Source organism: Ictalurus punctatus, chromosome 1, assembly GCF_001660625.3.
Source record: "Ictalurus punctatus breed USDA103 chromosome 1, Coco_2.0, whole genome shotgun sequence".
In the NCBI taxonomy this organism is placed as follows: domain Eukaryota; kingdom Metazoa; phylum Chordata; class Actinopteri; order Siluriformes; family Ictaluridae; genus Ictalurus; species Ictalurus punctatus.
In genome coordinates, this window is record NC_030416.2 from 35,404,612 (window position 1) to 35,429,265 (window position 24,654).

At 40.0% G+C, this 24,654-nt stretch overlaps 1 protein-coding gene across 2 annotated transcripts; it reads left to right on the forward strand.

Moving 5' to 3' along the window:
* The first annotated feature begins 94 nt into the window (after positions 1-94).
* Positions 95-18,835, forward strand: actr3b (actin related protein 3B). 2 transcript variants are annotated; one of them, XM_017482008.3, is made up of 13 exons: positions 95-294; positions 689-741; positions 1,697-1,752; positions 3,080-3,204; positions 3,327-3,437; positions 4,684-4,779; positions 5,190-5,297; positions 9,299-9,442; positions 10,990-11,163; positions 11,634-11,726; positions 14,777-14,902; positions 17,677-17,760; positions 17,965-18,835. In XM_017482008.3, the coding sequence occupies exons 2-13, from the start codon at positions 698-700 to the stop codon at positions 18,058-18,060; spliced, it is 1,257 nt and encodes a 418-aa protein (XP_017337497.1). In that variant the 5' UTR covers positions 95-294; positions 689-697; the 3' UTR covers positions 18,061-18,835. The 2 variants fall into 2 exon arrangements, with proteins under 2 accessions (XP_017337497.1, XP_053540194.1); XM_053684219.1 differs by lacking the exon at positions 95-294 and adding an exon at positions 440-522.
* The last annotated feature ends 5,819 nt before the right edge of the window (positions 18,836-24,654 follow it).

Genomic DNA, 24,654 nt, shown 5'->3' on the forward strand with positions numbered 1-24,654 from the left:
TAGTCCAGAAGACTGTAGTTTGTAGGGAGTAGGGAACAATGCAGTATTTTCTGATACAGGACAGACCTGTGTGTGTGGGTGGGCGGGTGTGTGGCATTTGCATGGTCTGCGGTGGAGGAAACCAGACAAATATCCCTGCAGAGAAGGGCATGGGGGATTATTTTTGGCAGATGCGGTGTGTTTCTATTTTTGCGCTTTGCCTTTGACTCGGGAAGCAGTCAGTCTGAGATGGAAAAAAGAGAAAAGAAACAGTGTGTGTTCCATAAACCGGAGATACAGTCATCTCTGTAAAAGGTATTTATTATTATTATTATTATTATTATTATTATTATTATTATTACTAACTCAGTGTGCGTGTGTGTGTGTTAGTTTAAAAGTGCGTCAGTGTGAAAAGGTGATGAAGTGTGTGTGTGCGTGTTTAAAAGTGCGTCAGTGTGACAGTGTGTGTGTGTGCGTGTTTAAAAGTGCGTCAGTGTGACAGTGTGTGTGTGTGCGTGTTTAAAAGTGCGTCAGTGTGAAAAGGTGATGGTGTGTGTATGTGTATGTTAGTTTAAAAGTGCGTCAATGTGACACTGTGTGTGTGTGTTCGTTTTCAGTGTGACAAATTGTGTGTTAATTTAAAAGTTCGTCAAAGTGACAGTGTGTGTGTGTGTGTGTGTGTGTGTGTGTGGTGTTGTTTCTTCACCAGAGTCAGGACATGGCAGTGCCTTTACCTCCATGTGTCATCGACTTTGGGACTGGGTGAGTTAGGGTACAAAACACACACACACACACACACACACACACACACTCACTTTATTTTGGTCTGTATTAAGAGTTGAGTTAATACAGCACGCTTAGTGAGGATTACTCTCAGCTGATCTGAGATGATATTCAGACCTCAGATGTAAATACAGACTCAATAACACAATATTCATAAGTTGCGAGAGGTTTACGCATATGGGGGCGGAGTTTAAGTAAAACAGGAGCGTGTCTCAGTTAAAAGCTATGGAATGCCATTTGAGGTTAATATTACATACATAACCATGACACTATTAATAAATGAACAGCATCGTCCCTTCTTTGTCACATGGAGGACATCAGAGGAGACGCATCTTAATCACTGTTCATCTTGAGGACCGTTTATGGACGACATCATAAACAGCACGTAAAGTCAGCCGTAAGCAGACGAGTGCTCGGTCAGCTTCTCCTTCAAACTCTGTGCATGTTTTCTTTACAGTGCATTGAAGTAACAAAAAAAGTCCAAAAAAGTAAAAAAAAAAATTTTAAATTCAGGTACATGTCACGATCTCATGATCTCTCTTTAGCATCTCGTGGCACACGATGAACTTAAAGAGCACAAAAAATAAGCAAAATAACAGGTGAACTGTGAGCTATAAGCTGCTGGATATTGAGTGCGGAAGCCATTTTGTTCAATCAAACCAAATTATTGCAGGGGTTTATGTGATAATTATAATTATAGGACTTACTGTAACGTTAGATTTACTGTAACGTTTGCCGTCGTGTCATTTATATATCACTGTGTTAGTCCTAAACATGTCGAGTTTTAATTTCTGGACATTGTTTATGAAGATAGTGGCGCTCTTGATGTGATGCAGTGTTCACTAAGGAGCAACACAAGTTTAACACACAAGTCCAGCCTCCTTTACTCACTACTACGATAAATTATTATTATTATTATTGCCCTCTGTTTCAGCTACATGAAGATCGGTTATGCTGGAAACACTGAGCCGCAGTTTATCATGCCGTCCTGTAAGTACTGTACGGTTAAGATTCCTGGCTCACCCGTTCACGCAGGTTCATCTTTGGTGATGCCGTGACTGCATCATGCTTTTTTAGTGCTAGCAGGGTGATATACTTTTTCCTCATTTCAGATATTTGGGTCAGGTTTTTAATTAAACAACACCATAGGGAAGTGCTAATTAAAGCCGGTCTACAGTCGAACACTGCCTTTGTTCTGTTTCTAACCCTCCGATTTGCACTGTGCGCTCTTCTACGGCTTAACAAGATATCGCTTTGGGTAAAAATCTAAATGAAGATACAGGAAGTGTCACCGAGTTATCGTCTTAATGTTCGGTAACTGCAGTGAAACTAAGAGGAAAGGTGTGTAGATACGAGAGTATGGAATGTAAATCGATATCCGCTAGCCTCTACAGCATTTGTGGAGTTAAATCAGTGGCACTTTTTAAACTTTGTAACAACACACTCTGTTCACGACTCGATTCAGTTCATCGTACTGCATTCACGATTCGTGAGACCTTTTTTTTTTATTTATTTATTTAAATTTCTGTATAATAAACAATGCGAGACTGTGTGCATTTTCGTCTGTGTAAAACAAAATAAATTAATGATTGCTACGAACAGAGGTTTAATATTGTAAAGAAAATGCTCTGTAAGCTCACCATATCTTCAACATAGATAAATACATTTCTCCCAAAAATTTAGCTTGAACATACAAAATGTCTGACCTTAGGACTTAGTAATCAACTGAAAGACAATGAGCTCCGTAGCAGAAATAGAGCTCCAAAGTCGGTTAAACTGGCCTTTGGTGTTAAGCTAATGAAGAGCTCTTTTTGATACTTATTTAATACGCAGTCGTGTAACCCCGTGACGCATGTCGGTCAGTCACTTCACCGGTGCAGATGATCTCACAGGGTCTCCTGGAAAGGATGTGGTCACGTGATCAGCGTGCTCTCTGTATATTTGAACTCTCCCGGCCGTGCAGATTGGGACCTCTGGTGTTCAAACATTTAGGGCAAATCCAACAGCGCTAATCATTATATACAGTGGGGGTCAATACACAGGAAGGCCATAGATTTAGAAAAAAAAGAAGAAGGAAAAAACGAGGGAAGCAGGAGAGTGTAAAAAAAGAAGACATTATGGAACAGGAAACAGGAAAATGGCTCACACAATGACAGTCCCTGTATTTATGTGATATACTTCAGAAATCAGTGTATTCACGTGTGTGTTTCATTAAAAAAAAAAACCACACAAAGATGTGTGTTCTGTAAGAATATACTGTATGTTGTCATCTTATGTTCACACACACACACACACACACACACACACACACACACAGGCATTGCGATCAGAGAGACAGCTGGAGTTGGAGACCAGGCTCAGAGACGCCTCGTGAAGGGAGTGGATGATCTGGATTTCTTCATCGGTGATGAAGCACTCGACAAGCCCAACTATGCAACCAAGGTGATGTTACTGTATCACACATGAGCCAGTGCCAGTAGGATAAGTGTTTTGTATTCACGCTTGTCCAAGAATTGTTGTCAAACCCTATTGCATGGATCTGTGTATGTGTGTCTGTGTTCTAGTGGCCCATCAGGCATGGCATCGTCGAGGACTGGGATCTGATGGAGAAGTTTATGGAGCAGGTCATTTTTAAATACCTCAGAGCCGAGCCAGAAGATCACAACTTCCTCGTGGTGAGAGGTCTGACTCCTCCTCACAGGCGGTACTTTTAAGCGGTATATGTTAAAGCATACGGTGTATAGTACAGGAAACGAAAGGCTAACGCAGTGAAATTGATGCTGTACATGTGATCAGAATATGACCTAGAGTCAGTAGGATGCATTTCTCAACGTCACTGCCCAATCCACCGTGAAGGTCACGGACATGGTGTTAATAGAGAAATTCGGTTATTATTCTCTATAGGAGAAGCTGATCACAGGTCCACCGTAACCTGAACTCTCCACACAGCAGGGCTTTACAAGGCATGTTGGAAACTCATTAGATATGTGGGGAAAGGTTCTCTAGTCTGATTTAGAACAAAATGGAAGATTTTGACCTTGGCAGAAAGCCAGCAGTCATCATTACCCAGAGCACCATGAAGAACGTGAAGCATGGTGGTGGAAGCATCATACTGAGAGTTACGCTTGGCCCCTTGGTTGCTTTTCAGACTAATCCACTCTCTTCCCAAGCACTGACTTTGGTGGACGGTGTTCTCTTGGTAGAGTCACAACTGTGCTATATTCTTTCCATTATTTAAATAATGTATTGTAGTAATAATTAGTAATAGAATTGGATAAACGTCTTCCAGTCTTCAGCAGTCCAGTTTAGGTGACCCTGTTCCAACTGTAGCCTCAGATTCCTGTTCTTGGCTGACAGGACTGGAACCCAGTGTGTTCTCCTGCTGCTGTAGGTCTGACGTGTTGTGCATTGAGATGGTTGTAAAGAGTGGTTGATTATTTGAATTACCGTGACCTTCTTGGCAGCTCAAAACAGTCCGTTCTCCTCTGACCTCTCTCATCAACAAGATGTTTCCACCTGCAGAACTACCGATCACTGGATGTTTTTTGTTTCGGGCACCATTCTGTAAGTATAGACTCTAGAGACTGTTGTGTGTGAAAATCCCAGGAGAGCAGCAGTTTCTGAAATGCTCAAACTGGCACCAACATCCATACCACTGAGATCACTGAGATGTTTCCTCAGTTTGATGTGAACATTAGCTGAAACCTGTATCTGCAGGATTTTATGCATTGTGCTGCTGCCACATGACTGGCTGTCTGGATAATGGCATGATTACATATGCAGGTGTACAGGTGTTCCTAATAAAGCGAGCGTAGGTGACGGTTATCCAGACATTTTGTCCTATTTTGGATTGTCACGTCTGTGTATTCACGTATCTGTATTAAGAATTTTTCCCCCTGCTCTTTCTTTTATTACAATCAGACAGAGCCTCCTCTGAACACACCGGAGAACAGAGAATATTTAGCCGAGATCATGTTTGAAACGTTCAACGTTCCTGGCCTTTACATCGCCGTCCAGGTAAAAGTGCTTCTATGTACTTCAGATATTTTTGTAAAACGTAAACGTAAAATTAAAATAAAAACGTACACGTGAATTAAAATTCGCACGTCAGATTTATTTATAAAGCGCATTTGAAGACAACAGCAGTTGATCCAAAGTGCTGTACAAAAAAACATTACCGTTCATCACATTAAATAACTTTATAACACCACGAATAAAAGTACGTTTTTATTCATTTAATAAGTCATAGGCTAAGAGTGACCAGTTATGAAAATCTCGAGAACGTTCTGTATGTACAGTATATATATTACAAATAAATATGCGCGTGTAATTCTTTGAATGCTAAGATCAGACTTGACAGAGCTTGTTACAGTGTCGGTGTGTAATATTTCTTGTGTAACCGTGAGTGTGTGTGTGGTGACATGCAGGCTGTTCTGGCTCTAGCAGCCTCGTGGACGTCCAGGCAGGTTGGAGAGCGAACGCTAACAGGAATCGTCATTGACAGTGGAGATGGAGTCACGCATGCGATACCTGTGGTACAACGACCTTTTTTTAGTATTAATATATCACTCACTACGTTCACATGGACGACGATAATCCGATATGAACCCGATTAAGACGATACTCTGATTAAGGAACTAGCATGTAAACAGCGATTATTGATGACCTTAATCTGATTAAAGTCACACTCGAAGTAAACACGGATGGAATTAAGACGTGTGGAGTATTCCTGTTTTAGACGCATTATCGACGTGCGTTACAGACGCGTACACACTTTAATCACACTATTAACGTCGTGTGAGAGTTTTCACCGCATTGTGCGACAGGACACGTACACACACGGCAGCGCTCAACCGTTTGACGGCGAACAAGAGAGCACGGCCGCGTCCCAAACCGCGTACTTACCTTCTGTATAGTAGGCGAGATACATGTATTTCAGCTACTATATAGACGGTAAGTACGCGGTTTGGGACGCAGCCCACGGCTTCAAGCAGGCGTCTATTTGCACGTACAGCACGACGAATAATTAACCACACTTGAAGTTTTCGTAAAATAATTAAAAACGAAACACCCAAAACTGTATACGGTTCCATAACGAAGACGAACTGTATGTCGATACGTGAAATTCCGGAGGGACGGCGTGGCGCGGTGACGTAATGACGTGTGCCGTTAATCCGTCTACGTTCTATAACACGTAAAACAGGAACATGAAAGGAATATTCTAAAAGCGACTCATGTAAACACCTTAATCAGAATATCGTCTTATTCAGAATAAGATCAATAATCAGATTACCGCAGTCCGCGTAAACGTAGTAAGTGTGATGAAATAAAACTCCTTAAAGGAACTACTAAAGTAACATGTCACCTGCACCACCAGTGAATGAAGGCTAACAGGTGCTAGTTAGCATGACTGCCGTTAATACCACGGTTTTTATTTCTATTCAAAAATCTTCTCCTGAGGAGATATGTACGACAACCATTATCTGTGCAATTATTTAATTAATCATTCCAGAAAATAGTTTGAATGAAGAGATAATAAGTAAGTTGAGAATTGAGCTATGTTACCGGGTTTTATTTTACTGGAAAGCATCGAGATCTAAAAGGAAAACTTTGCCGTTGACTTTAATTAGGCTCTTTTCAGCGTGCGGCAGATATTTGTCTTGTAATTAACAGAAGCACTGTCTATGAATGTTTAACCAAGGAACTCATTTCGGTTCTGAGAGATTGTTTAATATACTTGTTTAGTACTTATCCATATTTAATTGGCCTTCGGTGCATCTTTGTTTTGTCTGCAGCACAAATAGTGATTAAGTTGTAATCCTTGGGTGTAATACAATGCCACTATCTATAGTATATCTGCACTATTTAGAGCTTTGAATATCCATATCTACACCCAGATTTTATCCTGAAGTGGGTGTGGCCTAAACCGGAAGTTGATTTCTACACTAGATGTGAGGGTCATCATGGTGTGTGAATTCTGGCTGTGACAGTTCCTGTAAATGCATCACACAAGCATGTTAACCCTATAAAACCCGGTGTGTCGTATCAAAATAATTCAAACTGTATTTCGGTAATGTAATGATTTACGTCAGGAAGAGCAAAAGGGGAGAATCGAACGGAGATGTACAGAGTACAACAGATTAGAGAGTTTTGGACTGCATAAAATCATTTAAAAAAGCAACAAAAAAAAAAACCATGATGAAGAAGATTCACAGCAGAAGAGGACAAAAAAGACTCGTATGTACAGTTGGAATCAAAATAATTCAACCCCCAGTGCAAATCAGGTTCATTGTCAAAATGTACAGACTTTCAGCTGATTGAAGTGAACAAATCAAACAAAAGCAATTGAAATAGTTCAACACGAACGCTTAAAGCGGCTTCCGCAAATTCAACTGAAAATGCAACTTAATGATTTCTCCAGTTTCATAATTATTCACCCCCTTCATGGCAAGCATGTTCAGTACTTAGTAGAGCCCCTTTTTCTGTTATGACCTGCTGCAAACGAGATGCAGATCTTCCAGCAGCGTTCCTGAGGAATCTTCTCCCGTTCCTCATGAGCAGTGGCCTCCAGGTCAGTAATATTCTTGGGTTTGCGTGCTGCGACCGCCTTCTTCAAATCCCACCTGAGATCTTCTAAGGGGTTCGAGTCAGGTGACTGTGATGGCCCTGTAGAATCTTCCAGGACTTCTTCTGCACCCAAGCCTTGGTGGAATTTGAGGTACGCTTAGGATCCTTGTCCTGTTTGAAGGTCCGATGACGCCCAAGCTTCAGCTTCCTCACAGACGGCGTGATGTTTTCTCCTAGGATTTCCTGATACTTCAATGAATCCATCTCACCTCCCACACGCTGCAGGTTTCCAGTGCCAGAGGATGCATAGCAGCCGCAGAGCATCACCGAGCCTCCACCATGCTCGACTGTGTACAGAGTGTTCTTTCTTCATTCTTCTTCCTCCAGACGTACCGCCGATCCATCCATTTTGTTTCATCGCTCCACAGAACAGAATCCCAAAACTTCTGTGGATTATTTATATGATTTTGAGTCGACTTTTCTTGTGCTTTTGGGTCAGTAGTGGTGAAACATTCTGCGTTTAGTACACGCCTTACTGTGCTCACTGAAACCGCAGTGCTTGTTGCAGGTCTTTTGCAGTCACTCGAGGGTTTTTCACAACCTGCCTTCTCAGAAATCTGCTTGCAACCGTTGATAGCTTCCTTTTTCTGCCCCGCCCAGGTATTTCATGCCCTTAGCCAGTTCAGGTATTTCATGTGATCCAGCTCAAGCACACCTGGTGCAATTAATGAAGCCCTTGATGAGTTCATCAGGTGTGCTTGAGACAACACCTGTTTTGTTATTATCTGTCCTGTTGTGAGGGATTCTATTCAGGGGGTTGAATCATTTTGAGACATTATAAGTCTTTATAAGTTGCATTATAAGTTGCATTTGTGGAAATCACTTGACGCAGTCGTTTTGTTGAACTATTTCAATGGCTTTTGTTGATTTTTATTGATTTGTTCATTGCAAACAGCGGAACGTTTGTAAATTTTGACAATAAACCTGATTTGCAATGGGGTTGAATCATTTTTATTGCAACTGTAAGTATCACTGGCAGATATTCATCAGTAGAAATATTTGAATTCTAAAATATATTCATTAATGTTGTTGAACATTAGATTTTCAGAGGCAGTTTGAATAATTTTGACTGAACGATTGAAGAGTTACGGCCACATGAATACAGCTTGGTTGGAGGTGTTGGAAATGGACCTTTCTGGCAACACGTTATCTGTTCAGTCTAAATAATACAGTATATTCGTATTCGTTCGCACCCAGAATATAATCGAACCTTATAACAACCTGCTTCAATAGATTTATTCAGCTATACCAGACCGGCAAAACTTTATGTAGTCTCTTTCACTATGTACAGTTGAGGTCATAAGTTTACATACGCCTTGCAGAATCTGCAAAATGTTAATAAATCAATAGAATGGATAATAAAAATTGCATTTTGGTTGTTTATTTAGTTTATTTAGCAGTTAAACTGCCCACTTTTCTTCAGAAAAATCCTGCAGGTCTTGCACATTCTTGGCTTTTTCCAGCATCTTCTGCATATTTGGCCCCTTTCCAACAGCGAATATAAGATGTTGAGATCCATCACTTCTCGTACTCGTACACAACTATTACAAAAGGTACGAACATTCACTGATGCTCAAGAAGGCAACACGATATGTTAAGAGCCAGGGGGGTGTAAACTTTTGAACAGGATGATTGAAGTAAATGGTTATAATTTTGTCTTAAGATCTTTTTTTCTTTCATTTACTGCCCTTCAGAAGCTACACGAGATGCATACTTGTTTCCCAGAAGACAAAACAATAACACTTTACACGGATCATCCTGTGATGTAAACGTCTGACCTCAGCTGTAGCTTTGAGTTTGTACTGTATGTGCATCTGTTTTCTTTTCAGTAATCAATAGATCCTGTGTTGATTTGTACAGCTGATGTTACCCGGTGTTCGGTCATGCATGTTTTTCCCCTGGCCTCTAGGCAGAGGGCTACGTGATTGGGAGCTGTATAAAGCACATCCCTATAGCAGGCCGAGACATCACCTACTTCATCCAGCAGCTCCTCAGAGACAGAGAGGTCGGGATTCCTCCAGAACAGTCTCTGGAGACCGCAAAGGCAATCAAGGTGAATCTGCAATCTTGCTTTTATCGTTTTTTTTCTCTCCTACCCGCTACCTAATGCATAACAATTCTCGAGACATTCGTATAAAATCTGGGCATGCTGTCACTGTGATTGTATCGGTGAAATTAGATTACAGGCCTCAGCTTTGCTAGATCCAGATGTTTGCTTCAGCATGAGAAGACAGCAATCAGATAGCATCGTACAGTCTTAACAACATCAGATCTATAAATATCATCTGCTTTGGAAATTATATAAATAATGGAAAAATACGAAAAGGGCGTAAAAATAGTCAAATGGCAGACCAAATGAGACCTCGTGATTGATGGTAATGAGATTTAATTATTGATTTCTGTGCCTTGTTAATGAGGAATGGCTTCAAGGCTAAGCTAGATCTTTGTCACAGAAATAAAAATACAATCGTCTAAGCCTACCACGTACAGGGAACAAACGAGGATGAACAAAACTGTGCCTTCACACCAATAATTCACAGCAAGGAATAAAACAGTCGTGTCATGCTGTCGTAGGAAAATAATCAACAATGGGCTGGTGTGATGAAGCGGAGCTTGTTTGGGATTATTTTCCCAAAGTACCAAGGTGTTTTATTTCTCTTATACCACATACATTTCCCCAGTGCTTATAGATATATACTTTTATTGATTTAAATGCAGCACATCATAGTTTTTTATCCATTTTTTGTTACATTTTATGTTGTGCAATGTTCATGAAACAAGATCTCAGTTATGTTTAATAACAGCTATAAACAGTCTTTTCCTCACCAACCTGTCTTTTGTCTCGATCTTGAAGTTAATAAGACATAAAAGAACATAAAATGCAGCTTGTCTTGATACCAAGAAACTGCAAAGAAGCGTAAACTCCTCTGTTACATATACATTACACATATACATTACAGCACAGTGAAATTCTTTTTTTTTTTTTTTTTTGACATATCCCAGCATGTCAGGAAGTTGGGGTTAGAGCACAGGGTCAGCCATGATACAGCGCCCCCTGGAGCAGAGAGGGTTAAGGGTCTTGCTCAAGGGCCCAACAGTGGCAGCTTGGCAGTGCTGGGGCTTGAACCCCCGACCTTCTGATCAGTAACCCAGAGCCTTAACCGTCAAGCCACCCCTGCCCGAAATACTAAAATAAACATCACCTTACACACGTAAAACCTACAAGTTGTTGTATAAGCTGTTACTATAGAAACGATAACGTATCAGAACGAGCAGGTGCATTAATATACACCTGTGATTTGCAGCTGCGCTTCCATCAGAGCTGCTGTTATAGAAAATTAACATCAACACCTTCTGACCAATCACAATCAAGCATTACGACAGCGATGTGGTGTAGTGATTTTTAAATATGTCTTTAAGCGCGTTCACGCCCGGTATCGCAGCCAATCACAAGCCTTTATTAATCAGATGGACGTATTAAAGAGCGCAGCGGAAGTGAGAGTGACCTAAAATGGCTGAACGGATTGCTGTGCTTCACATAGAGAAGCCGTGTGCTGTATTATGTGTCTTTTTTTTTTTTTTTTTTTAATTTGCCTTCAGGAGAGGTTCTGCTACATCTGCCCAGACATTGTGAAAGAGTTCACGAAGTACGACACAGACCCAGCGAAATGGATAAAGAAATATAAAGGCATCAATGCCGTCAACAAAAATGAGTTTCAGATAGATGTGGGATATGAACGCTTTCTTGGACCAGAGATTTTCTTCCATCCAGAGGTAACAGACAGCGCTTTGGTCTTGCAAAAGTATTCACGCCCCACACGCTTGAACATTTTGTAGTGAAATGGACTTAATTGGGATTATATGTCATAAATCTACACAGAATAATATGGGAAGTGGTGAGAAAAATCAATATTGGATTTTTTTCCCAACAATTGAATACTTATTGATTAATAAGTATTCATATGGCATTGCAGTATAATCCGGTCCATTTTAGTTCCAGATTTTAACACTACAAATGTGGAAAAGTTCAAGTTTTAAATTTGTACAATGTCATTACTTTTCATCATAGATTGCCAGTACAAGGGTGATTATTATTTAGCTATTAATCATTGTTATTTACTTTTTTCATCATAGAAAGAAAAAAAAAAACAAACTGTAGCTCACGACCTTACCGCTTCTTAGTTTTTCATCTGTGAAGTTAACATTGTTGTGTCCTCGGTGATTTGGGATTTTTGTCTGTCCAGTTTGCCAACCCGGACTTCATGGAGCCCATTTCAGATATCATAGATGAGGTCATTCAGAGCTGTCCGATAGATGTGAGAAGGCCTCTTTACAAGGTACGTTACGCCAACATACATCACGTGTATATTATAGCCTGAACGAAACACTCACTCGGTGTCATGCTGCTATAGAGAATTAATCAACGATGGGTTGGGGTTGATGAAGCGGTGTCACTGTTACCACCTCAAAGTATTATTATCCTCTAACAGCACATCCTGAAGTGTTTTCATTCCTCTTACACCACAACATTTGGCAATGTTGTCATTTTTGTCTGTTAATAGTTACATGAAACATCGTATTAACAGTTAAATAAACATCATATTACATTTTGTTCACGTCTGGGATCGTCTGTACAAGTCACTGCGAGTGAGTTGTTACCATACAGATTATTAAACGAGTGCATTCCGAGCTACTGTTAAGACAATTAATCAACACCTTCTGACCAATCAGATTTGAGAGTTCACTACGCTGTGGTATAAGTATATTATATAAACGGCCTCTTCTAACTAACATCCAGGATACTTGTAGCATCTGAGACGCATATCCAGTCTTTCTAACTAACAAGGTTCATGGATTTTTCAGCAGAATCACCACTATCATCTAGACTCATTGGCGCTACTAAGTTGTTTTAAATCATCATCATTTCTTCCCTCATGAGAGGAAATCATTATTACTGAAGACAACCCTCATGTCTATGTTTCGGTTTCTCAGCTAGAGGTCACTGTTCATCCACCAAACTCACTTCAACAGTAGACACTCATCAGCAAACAGAAAGGTTCATTTCCAACACCTCCAACCAAGCTGTATTCATGTGGCCGTAACTGAAAGTATTGGAGCAGCAAGGCCAATTCTGGGTTTTTGTGTGTGTGCTTTTTTTTGGCTATACACTGAGTACTTTTATGTTTGACATCAAAATATGAATATGAGACGACAGATCAGAATTTCAGCTTTGATTTCCTCATATTTACATCTAGATGTGTTGAACAACTTAGCACATGGCACCTGTTGTTTGAACCCACCCGTTTCTCAAGTGATAAAAATATTTTTGAATACATGGAACTGTAAACTGATAGGTGTTTCTTACTGCCCAGGTGTGTCCTGTTAAATTGATTGTTTAAATAATTAACTGCTCTGAATGTCTACTCTTGGTTTGAGTTTTCATTTTCACCTGTGAAGATTGCATTTGTTGGTAAAAAGGATGAATCAATATGAAGACCAGAGCGCTGTCTATGGGAGAAAAGCTATCCATTTTGAAGCTGAGAAAAGAGGGAAAATCTATCGGAGCCATTGCATAAGCATTTTGAATAGCCGATGCATCAATTTGGAATTCCCTGAAAAAGAAAGAAACCACTGGTGTACTAACAACCAGACATGGAGCAGGTCGGCGAAGGAAAACAACAGCAGTTGATGACAGAAACATTGTGAGAGCCGTGAAGAAAAACCCCAAAACAACCGTTCAAGTGCAGAAATATAGAGGCCATACCACAAGATGCAAACCACTCATCAGCAGTAAGAATCAGAAAGCCCGAATGGAATTCGCAAAGAAATACAGAGATGATCCACAAAAGTTCTGGAACCGAGGTGAACCTCTACCAAAGTGATGGAAAGGACAAAGTGTGGAGAAAGAATATATCTGTTCATGATACAAAACATAGAAGCTCATCAGTCAAGCATGGTGGAGGTAGTGTCATGGCTTGGGGTTGCATGGCTGCTTCTGGAACATTCTCACTAATCTTTATTGATGATGGAACTCACGATGGTAGCAGCAGAATGTATTCAGAAGTTTACAGGAACGTTTTTTTCTGCCAATTCACAGAGAAATGCATCCGAATTAATCAGGAGGAACTTCATCATGCAGCAAGACAACGATCCAAAACACAGTGCCAACTCGACAAAGGACTTCCTCGGGGGGAAAGTGGAGGGTTTTAAACTGGCCAAGTCAATTAACAGACCTTAACCCAGCTGAGCAGCATTTCACCTCCTGAAGAGGAGACTGAAGGGAGAACCAAACTGAACTGAAATTCTGATCTGTCATCTCATATTCATATTTTGATCTCAAACCCAAATGTCTTCAACGTATAGCAAAAACAATAGAATTGGCCTTGCTGTTCCAATACTTTCAGAGGGGACCGTAGTTCCAGACATGTGTAGAATCTGTGCTAAGGTGCATGGAAGCTGTTCTGGTGACCCAACAGCTTACTCCGACTCTGCATGTTAGTTTTCATCCAAGTCGTCACCCATTATCCTGCTGATTGGGTGCAAAAATGTGCACATATCCATCCATCCATCCATCTTCTATACAGCTTAATCCTTTTCAGGGTCACGAGGAAACCTGGAGCCTATCCCAGGGAGCATCGGGCACAAGGCGGGGTACACCCTGGACAGACTGCCATGTGCACATATCCATTTTAATAAAAAAAAAAAAAAAAAAAAAAAAAAAGGGAAATGCTCAGAGATATGCTACTAATAGGATTATACACGACTAGGATTGAGGACAATATTTCTCCCAATATAGTATTTCTATAACATTTAATAGTGCTTGACTTGAATTAAATGATGGATACAAACCTACAGCTCAGCAGCCAACAGTTAATTACTGATGTTGTTGTTGTTTCTTTCTTTCAACAGCTCACTCGCTAGGATCAATCATTTCTTGTACAAATCTGCCATGATTTTTTTTTCTTTATAGATAATGCTTTCTGCTCCCGGGAAAAAAATATATATATGCACCTCCATTTAAGTTGCACATGCCTCCCTCGCTGCTCGTCAGAGACTCTCAGCAGCTGGGGCAAAACGAGTTTTCTTACGAATTGCAGAATTTTATCTTAACATCCGTTTTATTCTGAGATGCAGTCTCTGTTGCTGTAATTAAAGATGTTGCACGGTCAGCATGGACGCTGAAAAGAGCTAGGCCCTGAGCCACTGTTCTGCGGATACATTCATCAGGAAAAGTGTATTTCTGGTTTTGATGTACTTCTTTGGTGAGAGACGTGGATATCAGGCATGATGTGTAATCATTTCTGGGTAAGTTTAATAATGTTAAAACCAGAGGATTTGAACTGATGAAGAACACTACTTTGTGTGTGTGTGTATGTGTGTGTGTTAGAATATAGTGCTCTCTGGAGGATCCACTATGTTCAGGGACTTTGGTCGACGGCTACAAAGGGATCTGAAGCGTGTAGTCGATGCCAGACTCCGACTCAGTGAGGAGCTAAGTGGAGGCCGGATAAAGGTTAGCGATTCAGCATGAAATACATCAAAACATTAAAGGGCAGTTTGCTTCAGCTAAATGGAAGTTAGCACTGCATGAAATTCTGCAGTACTGACAAATAAAGGAAGGAAGCTATGCATGAAATCCAGTTTGCTGCTTGGTGAAGCTGTGGTAGCTTTCATTTAATTTCACTCCATTTTAGCATGCTAATAATATAAGGTCTTGCTATCTGTTAACACCCTCGGGCAAACTTTATCATACTTTTACCATGGGCTACCACCCACTGACTAGTGTGTTTAGTTCCAGTGTACCAATGTACCGAATTCAACAGCATCCTACCCAGAGGACAGAGCAGACCCAGGGTAAGTCTGATGAGGTATGAGTAGTTAGGTACAACCCAAGATGATCTCCTGCAAGCACCAGGAACTGTCTCACCTAGACCATAGGCGGGTTGTGATTGCTGCCATCGTAATAATTTGTGGGGCACATCTGCTCAAGATCCAAGTGAAAACCCAGATACCATACCATCCAATTGAACACTCCACTGAGTTTGTTGTGAGCCTACCCAAACACGTGTAATAAATTGGTGTAAACTGAACAGGATGGTGAAAGTTGATTTCTCCTCGGACTTGGTGACAAGACAGTCTGCAAATAGCCCTTGGTTAAATCCAGGGTTGGGAAAAAAACAAAACAAAAAAAAAAAACATGAACAGCACCCAGCTAATCCAGGAACTTGTCCATATGAGGTATTGAATGAGCAATTTAGAAACTGTGTTCAGCTTGTGACAATCCATGCACAATCCTGCTTCAGCACAATTACAGCGACCCTGCTCCAGTCACTGTGAGATTCCTCTATTACCCCAACCCCAGAATTTCTTTTCTCTTGTGTCCAGGTATTGGGTATAACTGGCTCTGCAAAATGATGCCAGAAGGAATCTGAATGGTGTTCTATTAGGTCTGTACGACCAACCAGGCAGAGGAAAACAGATCTGAAAGAAAGATCGAAATACAATTGGGAAACCACTACTCTCTGGGGCAGATAGAAATGGATGTGGTATTGGAGCAAGATTATAATACCTGTTTTTGGGCATGCTGGTCTTACCTCTGTTCTACCTCCATCACCAGAGCAACAAGGACCACCTCTTTTCCCTGTTTAAGAAAAACTGAGGTTGTAAATCTGCTGTTTCTCCTGTCCTCTAACAACTCATTAAAGTCAACCAACCTGTCATTTAACCTTGAATGGTCTCTGCCACATGGCAAGTGAATTTTTAGCTGGTTGTCAGATGTAATACAAGGACATCATCTTGAAGTGAAAATTTCCTCGGTTGGGAGCGCTGATTATAGAGCCATTGTTGCCTTTACTGGTCCTGGAGCAAAGTCTCCTGTGATAATTGACCCAGTGTGAGTTTTGTTCACAGGTCATGCACATACTGAGCTGTTTGTCCAGTATTTAATTTTGTTCAGCATGCCTCTGAACACAGAACGTCGGTCCAGAAAGGCTTTCTTTACTTTCAGCATAATTGCAGGCCTGCTGGTTTTCAGCAGTCAACAAGAGTTTGTACCTGAAGGTCCTATTTGCACTTAGTCCAGCTATATTCATATCCAGCAGCCTCAGTCCGCACTCATGGTACAGACCCATGTTAAATCACGCCCAAGCTGCTTTAGTGTAAATCACAGACAGTGTTTAAATGAAGGGGGAGGAATTACTCACCAATTAGCAGAACATTGACATTTTTGAGATTTATGATACTGCTTTTCTGAGGTAAATGTTTGCAAGAGTGTGATTGTAAGTCCAGTAACCTTAATGTACTACTCGACAAAGTCTTTCTGGGAATGCACAACGTTTAAATATAACCCTACTGCGCAGAGCTGGAACAATACAGCACGTTTAGACACAAAATACTAGCTCCAGGTGTGATGTAGGAGTGGGTGTAAGAGGGTTGAGTGATGATTTCAAGGTCCCTGAGTAGACAGAGGTTCTTTCATTGCAATATAAATATCCATATAATGTGAGCAAAGAGGAACTGGTCTTAGGTTATTACTCATAGGGTGGGTTGCACCAATAAGGATTAAGCTTAAATCTAGGTTATATCAAGGTTTATCTAATAATTCTGTTGCACCAAACTTTAAACCTTGTTTAAAATTTAATTTAATGTATATTAATTTCACAATAAACCTGGATTAACTATAATCTTGTTGCTCCATCACTTTAAACTCAGATTTTAATTTTTTTATTTGAAATGTTTTCATTTTCTCAGCCTGTATCGGTTAATCGAATGAGTGGTTAATAATGGCAGTTGAATTTTTTTTTTTTCCCATTCAAAGTTTAAAGTTCACGATCCCTTTGTAGTCACTCCAGTGGAAGTGAAAGTTACACTGTTGCTGTTTAGTTACTCTGGAGAATTCGTATATTTCCACGTTTATGAAGTCCGCACGCACTGCCGCAGTGTTGTCCGTGGCGAATCCATCATGACGGAGAAAATGGATGGTAAATGGAGGTTTTGATCGCAGGTTAGAATTCTTATCCCCGATTTGTTAATCTGTGTTTAAAATGAAGTGGTGTAAGACAACTCGATTTAAAATAAAGCCCAGATCAACAGATCCTAGATTAGCTCTAAACTGTGCTTAATTTAATCCTTATTGGTACAACCCACCCATATTCTGTTACAGGACCATGTTAGCGGAGAACCTGGGTGTGTAATGTGTGTGTGTGTGTCAATGTCTAGCCTTGAGCTTGGTTTCTATCATGTATTGCTGAGTTTATCTTGTTACCTTACTGTCTTTCTTTCTCGCAGCCTAAACCAATTGAGGTACAGGTGATCACGCATCATATGCAGAGATATGCTGTCTGGTTTGGAGGGTCCATGTTGGCTTCCACGGTAACAATCTGCATACACCAATACACGCACACACACACACACACACACACACACACACAAGCAAGCTTCTCATTTCAATTTACAGCTTTTTAAGTTTGACTTAAAGCACACTCTAAATGATTGCTGAATTTTTGTCTTAAATATATGTTTGATGCCATCTTACACAGTATTTCTGTATTATTATTATTATTATTATTATTACAGCCCGAGTTCTTCCATGTGTGTCACACAAAGAAAGACTACGAAGAGCACGGCCCCAGTATCTGTCGACATAATCCAGTGTTCGGTATCATGTCCTAACGCTGGACTGCGACTGTAGATGCAGTCCTGGAGTCAGTGCTGTGATCATCACTCTACTTAAAAGCAGAAATGATTTAGTGTGAGATCAAAAAGGGAATATACTGTAGAATCAACAGGGATTTCATTCATCACTAAAAATATAGACAAGAAGTTCTGTCCTCTTCAGATTCCTGCACTTGCTGCACCGCTCAGGATCCATGTAAGAGAAGCCATACACGATGACGGTTTCCTGTGCGTCAAGATCACTTTTGTGTGATATTTGAAATGAAGTTTTAAGGTTGATTCGAATTTAGTCACTTTGCACATGGCTGGAAGCTTGTTGTGAAGACCGTGTGCATACAATAGACACTTCTGTATTATGTGAGTATTTGAAAATCGGTTTATATTTGTAACAGAGGTCATTGTTTATGAGACATGGACAGGATAAACAGTCACATTAAACAATGCATGGGTGTGAAATAATATATTTACAGAAGAGATGGAAGGACAGGAAGGGGAAATGATATTTATACAATGTTGAACTATTTCAGTACATTTATAAATGTATAAACAATACAATTAAAAATAATAATAATAATAATGTTTTTTTTTTTATATAGCGCCTTTCTACACACCAAGGTCGCTTTACAATTAGAAAGCACTTATAACACAGCAATTAATCCTGTTTTTACCCTCAAATGTACGCTGTTTAATTATTTAGTTGAACAGTGGTCTGTGTACAAGCAATATGGATCTCATTTTAAGCAAAGATTAAAGGAGAACTCCGCTGTTCAAACCAGAGCGAAAATCTTTAATCTACAAAATTGATCTGTTTCTAATTTATTGCCTTACTCTCTCACTCTCTCTCTCACTCCCTCTCACTCTCTCTCTTTCACTTTTTCTCTCTCTCTCTCAGACACATCCATTTCCAGAACTGTGACTAACCCTGCTCCTGAAATGATTTTCAATAGAGAACCCTGACTATCAGTGGTTATGGTGGATCATGTGGTGAAGGTTTGGGCAGCTGTGGTTCAGGTGGTAGAGCGGGTTGTTCACTAATCGTAGGGTCGGTGGTTCGATTCCCGGCCCACGTGACTCCACATACTGAAGTGTCCTTGGGCAAGACACTGAACCCTGAGTTGCTCCCGATGGCAAGTTAGCACCTTATATGGCAGCTCTGCTACAATTGGTGTGTGTGTGAATGAGACACCGTGTAAAGCTCCAGAGCAGTACACATATACACGTTATGTATTAGAATGGTATTTTCATGTATGGTTGTCATTATGGTAACAGAAGATAAGGCGTAACCCTTGTACAATAGAGAGCAGCCCGCTATTACATACAGCATTGAGTCATTTCTAATTGCTTATCCAGTATGTTTAAAAAGCATTTTTTTGGCAACCATGAAGTAATGAACAGCTTTGGTTTCTCAAAAAATATTGATGTTTCTAAAATAAATACTGTCTACACAGAGGGCTCGTTGGAAGGGACACTGGAGAAAAGTCATTCAAATGAAAAGAATCCCAGAGACTGGATAAACTGGATAACTATATTTTTTCATATGACTATTATAATATGAATATTATGAGGTTTTTTTCCTCATTATCCAATAATGGGACCATATCACCATGTGGGATGGAAATGACTGTGTGAAATCTGCTTTAAACTCACAATTGGTGTGTTTATTCACTGTTTAATTACAGATGCCTTAAAAATAAAAGCTCACCCATTCACAAGTGTTGCATACATTCAAATCCACAAAAAAAAGCCTATAATTTTTCTCCTGGCCAAAAACATACTCAGGCATAATAATCATGTGATCAGGTGATCTTCACGGGCTGCAACTTGTATTTGAGGGTATTATTTAGCTCGATCACACCTGATCACACCTGACTGACTACAATCGGGAACTGAAGTGAACAGAGTGTTTGAATTCTAGTACTAATATGAGTAACTGTGTGATGTCACGTTAATAAAAACGGGGATCTACAAAGTAATAAAATCCGCCAGAAACGGAATACATGGTTAGCTTTATATAGCTTTTATCAGTGGCTTCATGAATATATAAGCCATAGCCTTGCGGGATAAAGTGTCATTTCATGCTTGAGGCAGAACGTTTATAGCACTATTGCCCTGCTTTTGTTAACACATCATTCTAACACACTGTCCTATATTACTGGTATTAAAAAACATTTTTCTTGCACTTAAGGAGCTAGGAGATTTGTTTTTCAGATTAGATAATAGATGTAAATCATGGTTCTTTCTGCTTCAGTGAGCTCAGCAGGGGTGGAGTGATGTGTGTGACCTTCCCAGGTTGTTGATCATGACACATGCAAGTGCGCTGGGTGATGGATGATCTACTGAAAACCCTGCAGTTCCAGAATCGAGAAAGGCTGGATGAGCTATGTTTGAGTTCGTACTCATTCTTACACACTGCTTCTAGGCTACAGTAATAAATAATGCAACGGAGCTTCTAAAGACGTGTTTTTTTTCTTTACGATTCAAGAAGGTTTCCGTGAAGACGCCGGTGGGTAACTCTAAACCTGAAGTCTTCTTGAGTTGAATGGGCAGAAATTACGATGTCAGTAACCTTGAACACGCTGCCAAAAAGGCAGCCTCCGAGCCAGTGATTTTTCGAAAGACTTTACTGGATCATAAATCCTGGCGTTTATGTGAACTGCAAAAAATCTGAATCTCTGACAGGCATGATGATGAATTTTTTTTTAAATTTTTTTTTTTTAATACATTAAAAATATTTCCCATACATTTCCCATATATGTCACGTATTAGATTCCATGATTAATTTCTGTAATGGCAATAATCAGTCTCCTTAAAGTATCATATCGTCTCCATTAGGCATGTGTGTATGAATTTTTTACATACTGTATTTATCTTATATGCACAGACTGCTCTGTGTGACCTGCATGTCTGACAGAAAGCCCACTTTAAGATTTCTCCCAGCTCTGTGAAGTTCTTACTGCCAAACTCACGGCTGAAGCTGTGAATCCACTTCCTCCTGTCCCCTAATTACCGCCGTGAGACGTCGGCTTTATCCAGATGTTTCTACTTTCTCTCTCCTCTCTTTCTCCTGTTTCTTCCTCTTCTCCACATCTCAGTGACTGGACCAAGAGCTCCAGGAGACAGCATTCTGACAGCGCCCTATCTCAGAACTTGGTCTGCACTTATGTAGTGCTTTTTTAACCTTAGCGGTTCTAAAGCGCTTTACACTGTGTCTCATTCACCCGTTCACACACACACCCACACACCAATGGTAGTAGAGCTGCCATGCAAGGCGCTAGCTCATTGGGAGCAAGTTGGGGTTCAGTGTCTCGCCCAAGGACACTTCGGCATGTAGAGTCACGTGGGCCGGGAATCGAACCTCCAACCCTACGATTAGTGGACAACCCGCTCTACCACCTCGAGCAGGTCAGATGAGGATTCTTTAAACTCTTCCTGCTTTGTAAAATTGAAGCCCTCGATCACTGGAGGTCAACATACAGACAGGAGTAGAGTGGACTTAATTCTATACATTACAGAGAAACAGTCTGAAAATGAGAACCACCTCGATCCATCTTCTTACCCCAGGTGCATGTTCATGAGTGAGCTATCGATTTTAATCTTCACAGACAATGAAATGAAGTCTTATGAAGTCACTGTCACTCATCATTTAATATTTATTACAGCCAGACCTACACTTCACAGCATAATAAATCTTTCACAGGAGAGATCAGTCAATACGTAGATACAGTGCAGTGTGTATCTGTAAAGCCGATCTGATCTGTGAGCTGACGAACAGACTGAAACACGATCTAGTCTTTACAGCGACTAGATTTTTACCACCATGTCCTGCAATCTGTCTCTACTTTTACACACTGCTGTACTCGGCTGTGTTATTCAGCTGGATCACATCCTCCTCTAACGTCTCCTCTGTGATTTACGTTATTCCTCCAGAGCGACTCGTTACTAAATGCAGAGTGTTGTTATATGTTATCCTCGGCTTGTAGCTGGGATCTGATTGGCACACGATAACATTATTGAACACAGTGTTCCCCTAAAGAGCACAAACAGGGCTGAGAGATTTACACAAGCTGACCTGGATCTCTGCGTAATGGGTTTTGAGGAGCGTCAGGTGAATTCCTCTCAGAGTTGCTGGGAGCTGCAGGGGTGGATATGCAAATCCCTGTATGTGTGGCTCAAGGTGAAAAATGACTCCACGTTTTTATTCATGAGTCTGCATCTGCTATTCATTAATGCGGTGAATTAACGGCAGCCTTGTTTTCTGTGTCTCCTCCTTCTCCTTCAGGACAAAGTGCTTAGGTTTATGTCCACAAAAAAATGAATTCCCTTAACCCAAAAGTTGAAGGCTGATTGAAGCGTGCCATAGAAACATAAATTGTTTAGTAATGATGACAAATTGCTGCAATCATGTTTTTCCATCTCTAAGCTTTTCAGACATTGGAGGCCATTTTATTGAAAAATACCCAACTTCAGAATAATGGCAGTTCTGATAACGTGTTATTCTCACCAGGGAAAATTCACTTTGAAGGTCTTATAGAGCTGATAATATCAGATCAATTACAGTGTCTTGCTTAAGTATTCACCCCCCAGGAATACTTACACATTTTGAAGTGTTAAAACCTGGAACCGGAATGGTCTTAAACGGCATTATGTGTCATGAATCTACACAAAATATCCCATAATACTGACATTAAATCCATTAGTAGCAAATGGAAAGAATATGGCACAACTGTGACTCTGTCTATTCACCAAAAGTTAGTGAGTGGGTAAAAAGGGGATTAGTCAGAGAATCAACCAAGAGGATAAGACTATATATTCAGGGAGTCATAGGTTGGATGCAGTTACTGAAAATTGCTCGCATAAAAATTGGGTGGTCTGATACAAAGGGTTCTATGTTTTATGTTGTTTAACACATCTAGATGTAAATACCAAGAAATAAAAGCTGAGATCCTAAACTTCTGTCTCAAATCCATCTTTTGATCTCAAACCCAAATGTCTTTGGTGCACAGCACAAACAAATCAATAGCACAAATAGTAATATAGCACAAATAAAGCACATCAATGACAGGACAGGGGGCGGAGTCAGGACTAGAATAAAAATAAACACACATGGAAGAGTAAACAAAGAGAGAGAGAAAATTTATGACACTGTGTTTCACTCGCCTTGTAACCACTTCCTATAGGATTACATCCTAAATCTGTGCTGGTGTTTAAGATAAAACGTAATTCTTCTACAAAGCATTGACTCAGTTTCTTCTATTATGGGGCAAATAATGGAGGTCAGAGTTCATTAGGATCCACTGTTTCTATTCTGATTCCGATAGCCATCTGATATTGTTTTCTTTAAAAACTACTAAGCTTTATTTTTGGTAACAGAAACACTTGACAGTTAATCTCGTTCACACAAAAACACCCACAATGTAACTCAAATATAATAAAGTATAAATATAATAAAATCAATTCTAACAAAGGAAAAAACAATCAAGTGCCTTTACAGTATACAGGTGCATCTCAAAATTTAAATATCGTGGAAAGGTTCATTTTTTTCTTTAATTTATTCAAAAAGTGGAACAAACAAACTTGAAAAGGGAACAATTCAAAATAGTTTTAAAACAAACAAAACAATCCACCTTCTGAGAGTGCTCAGGGTCAGCAGCGAGAAAGCCACGCCTCTTTTCTCTTCCTCTTCCTTTCTGTATGATTACAGTTCATACTATGCACTTCATGTGTTATTGTCAATTCACTTTTTACTAAAGTCTGATCTTTCTGTCTTCAGCCTTCCCGGTTGGTAGCTGTAATATGATAGGGGAGACCTGAGGTGTGAGGGGAATTGGCCAAGAGTAAATTAGGAATAAAATCCAACAAAATGGACAGATAAGTCCCCGTGACAAATTCACAGCATCTTCACATGTCTTGGATCAAAAGTGGTAAAAAAGCACCAGTATGAAACAAAACACAACCACTTCGACTGGTCTTATTTAGTATACCTATAAAAAATCATTAATGCTTAAGAAATATAAAGTAACTGTCACCATTCAGTCATTTTTAGTTTGACCTTTGAACACAAGGAATTGTATGCATCTGGAACTTTTCCTTGAATGTCCATGGCTTAATTTGTCTGGTCAAGATGTCTACTAGCTTGTAGCCCCTCATGTTTATAATCCCTTTTTGTATAAAAGTGAGTTAATACGGTGTGTAATGTGTAATCAAACAGTAAAACTTTACATAAAAATAGCAATGAATGACACAAATGAGATTTTTGCAATTTTATTAGAACTACCCTGCTATCAGTTTGAATTGTGTCACCTTAATGCACATATAACCCCCAAAAGCTCGAGCTGGCTGTGTTAAATGGTCACTCAGAGTTGTGTATGTCCATAATTAGAATGAAAGGTGATTTTCATTCAAATGTCTGCCAAACCCCGACACCGTGAAGACCCAGGGTCGATAATAAAGCTTAACCGATGAGGAAAATTTTTGCTGAGGTACTCATCAGCAATGGCAAGAAAATGCTAAAACTAGAATTCCTAGCAATCAGATTTATATAAATACTTATTTATTTAAAAGGTACAAGTCATCTATCTGCACTAGACGCTA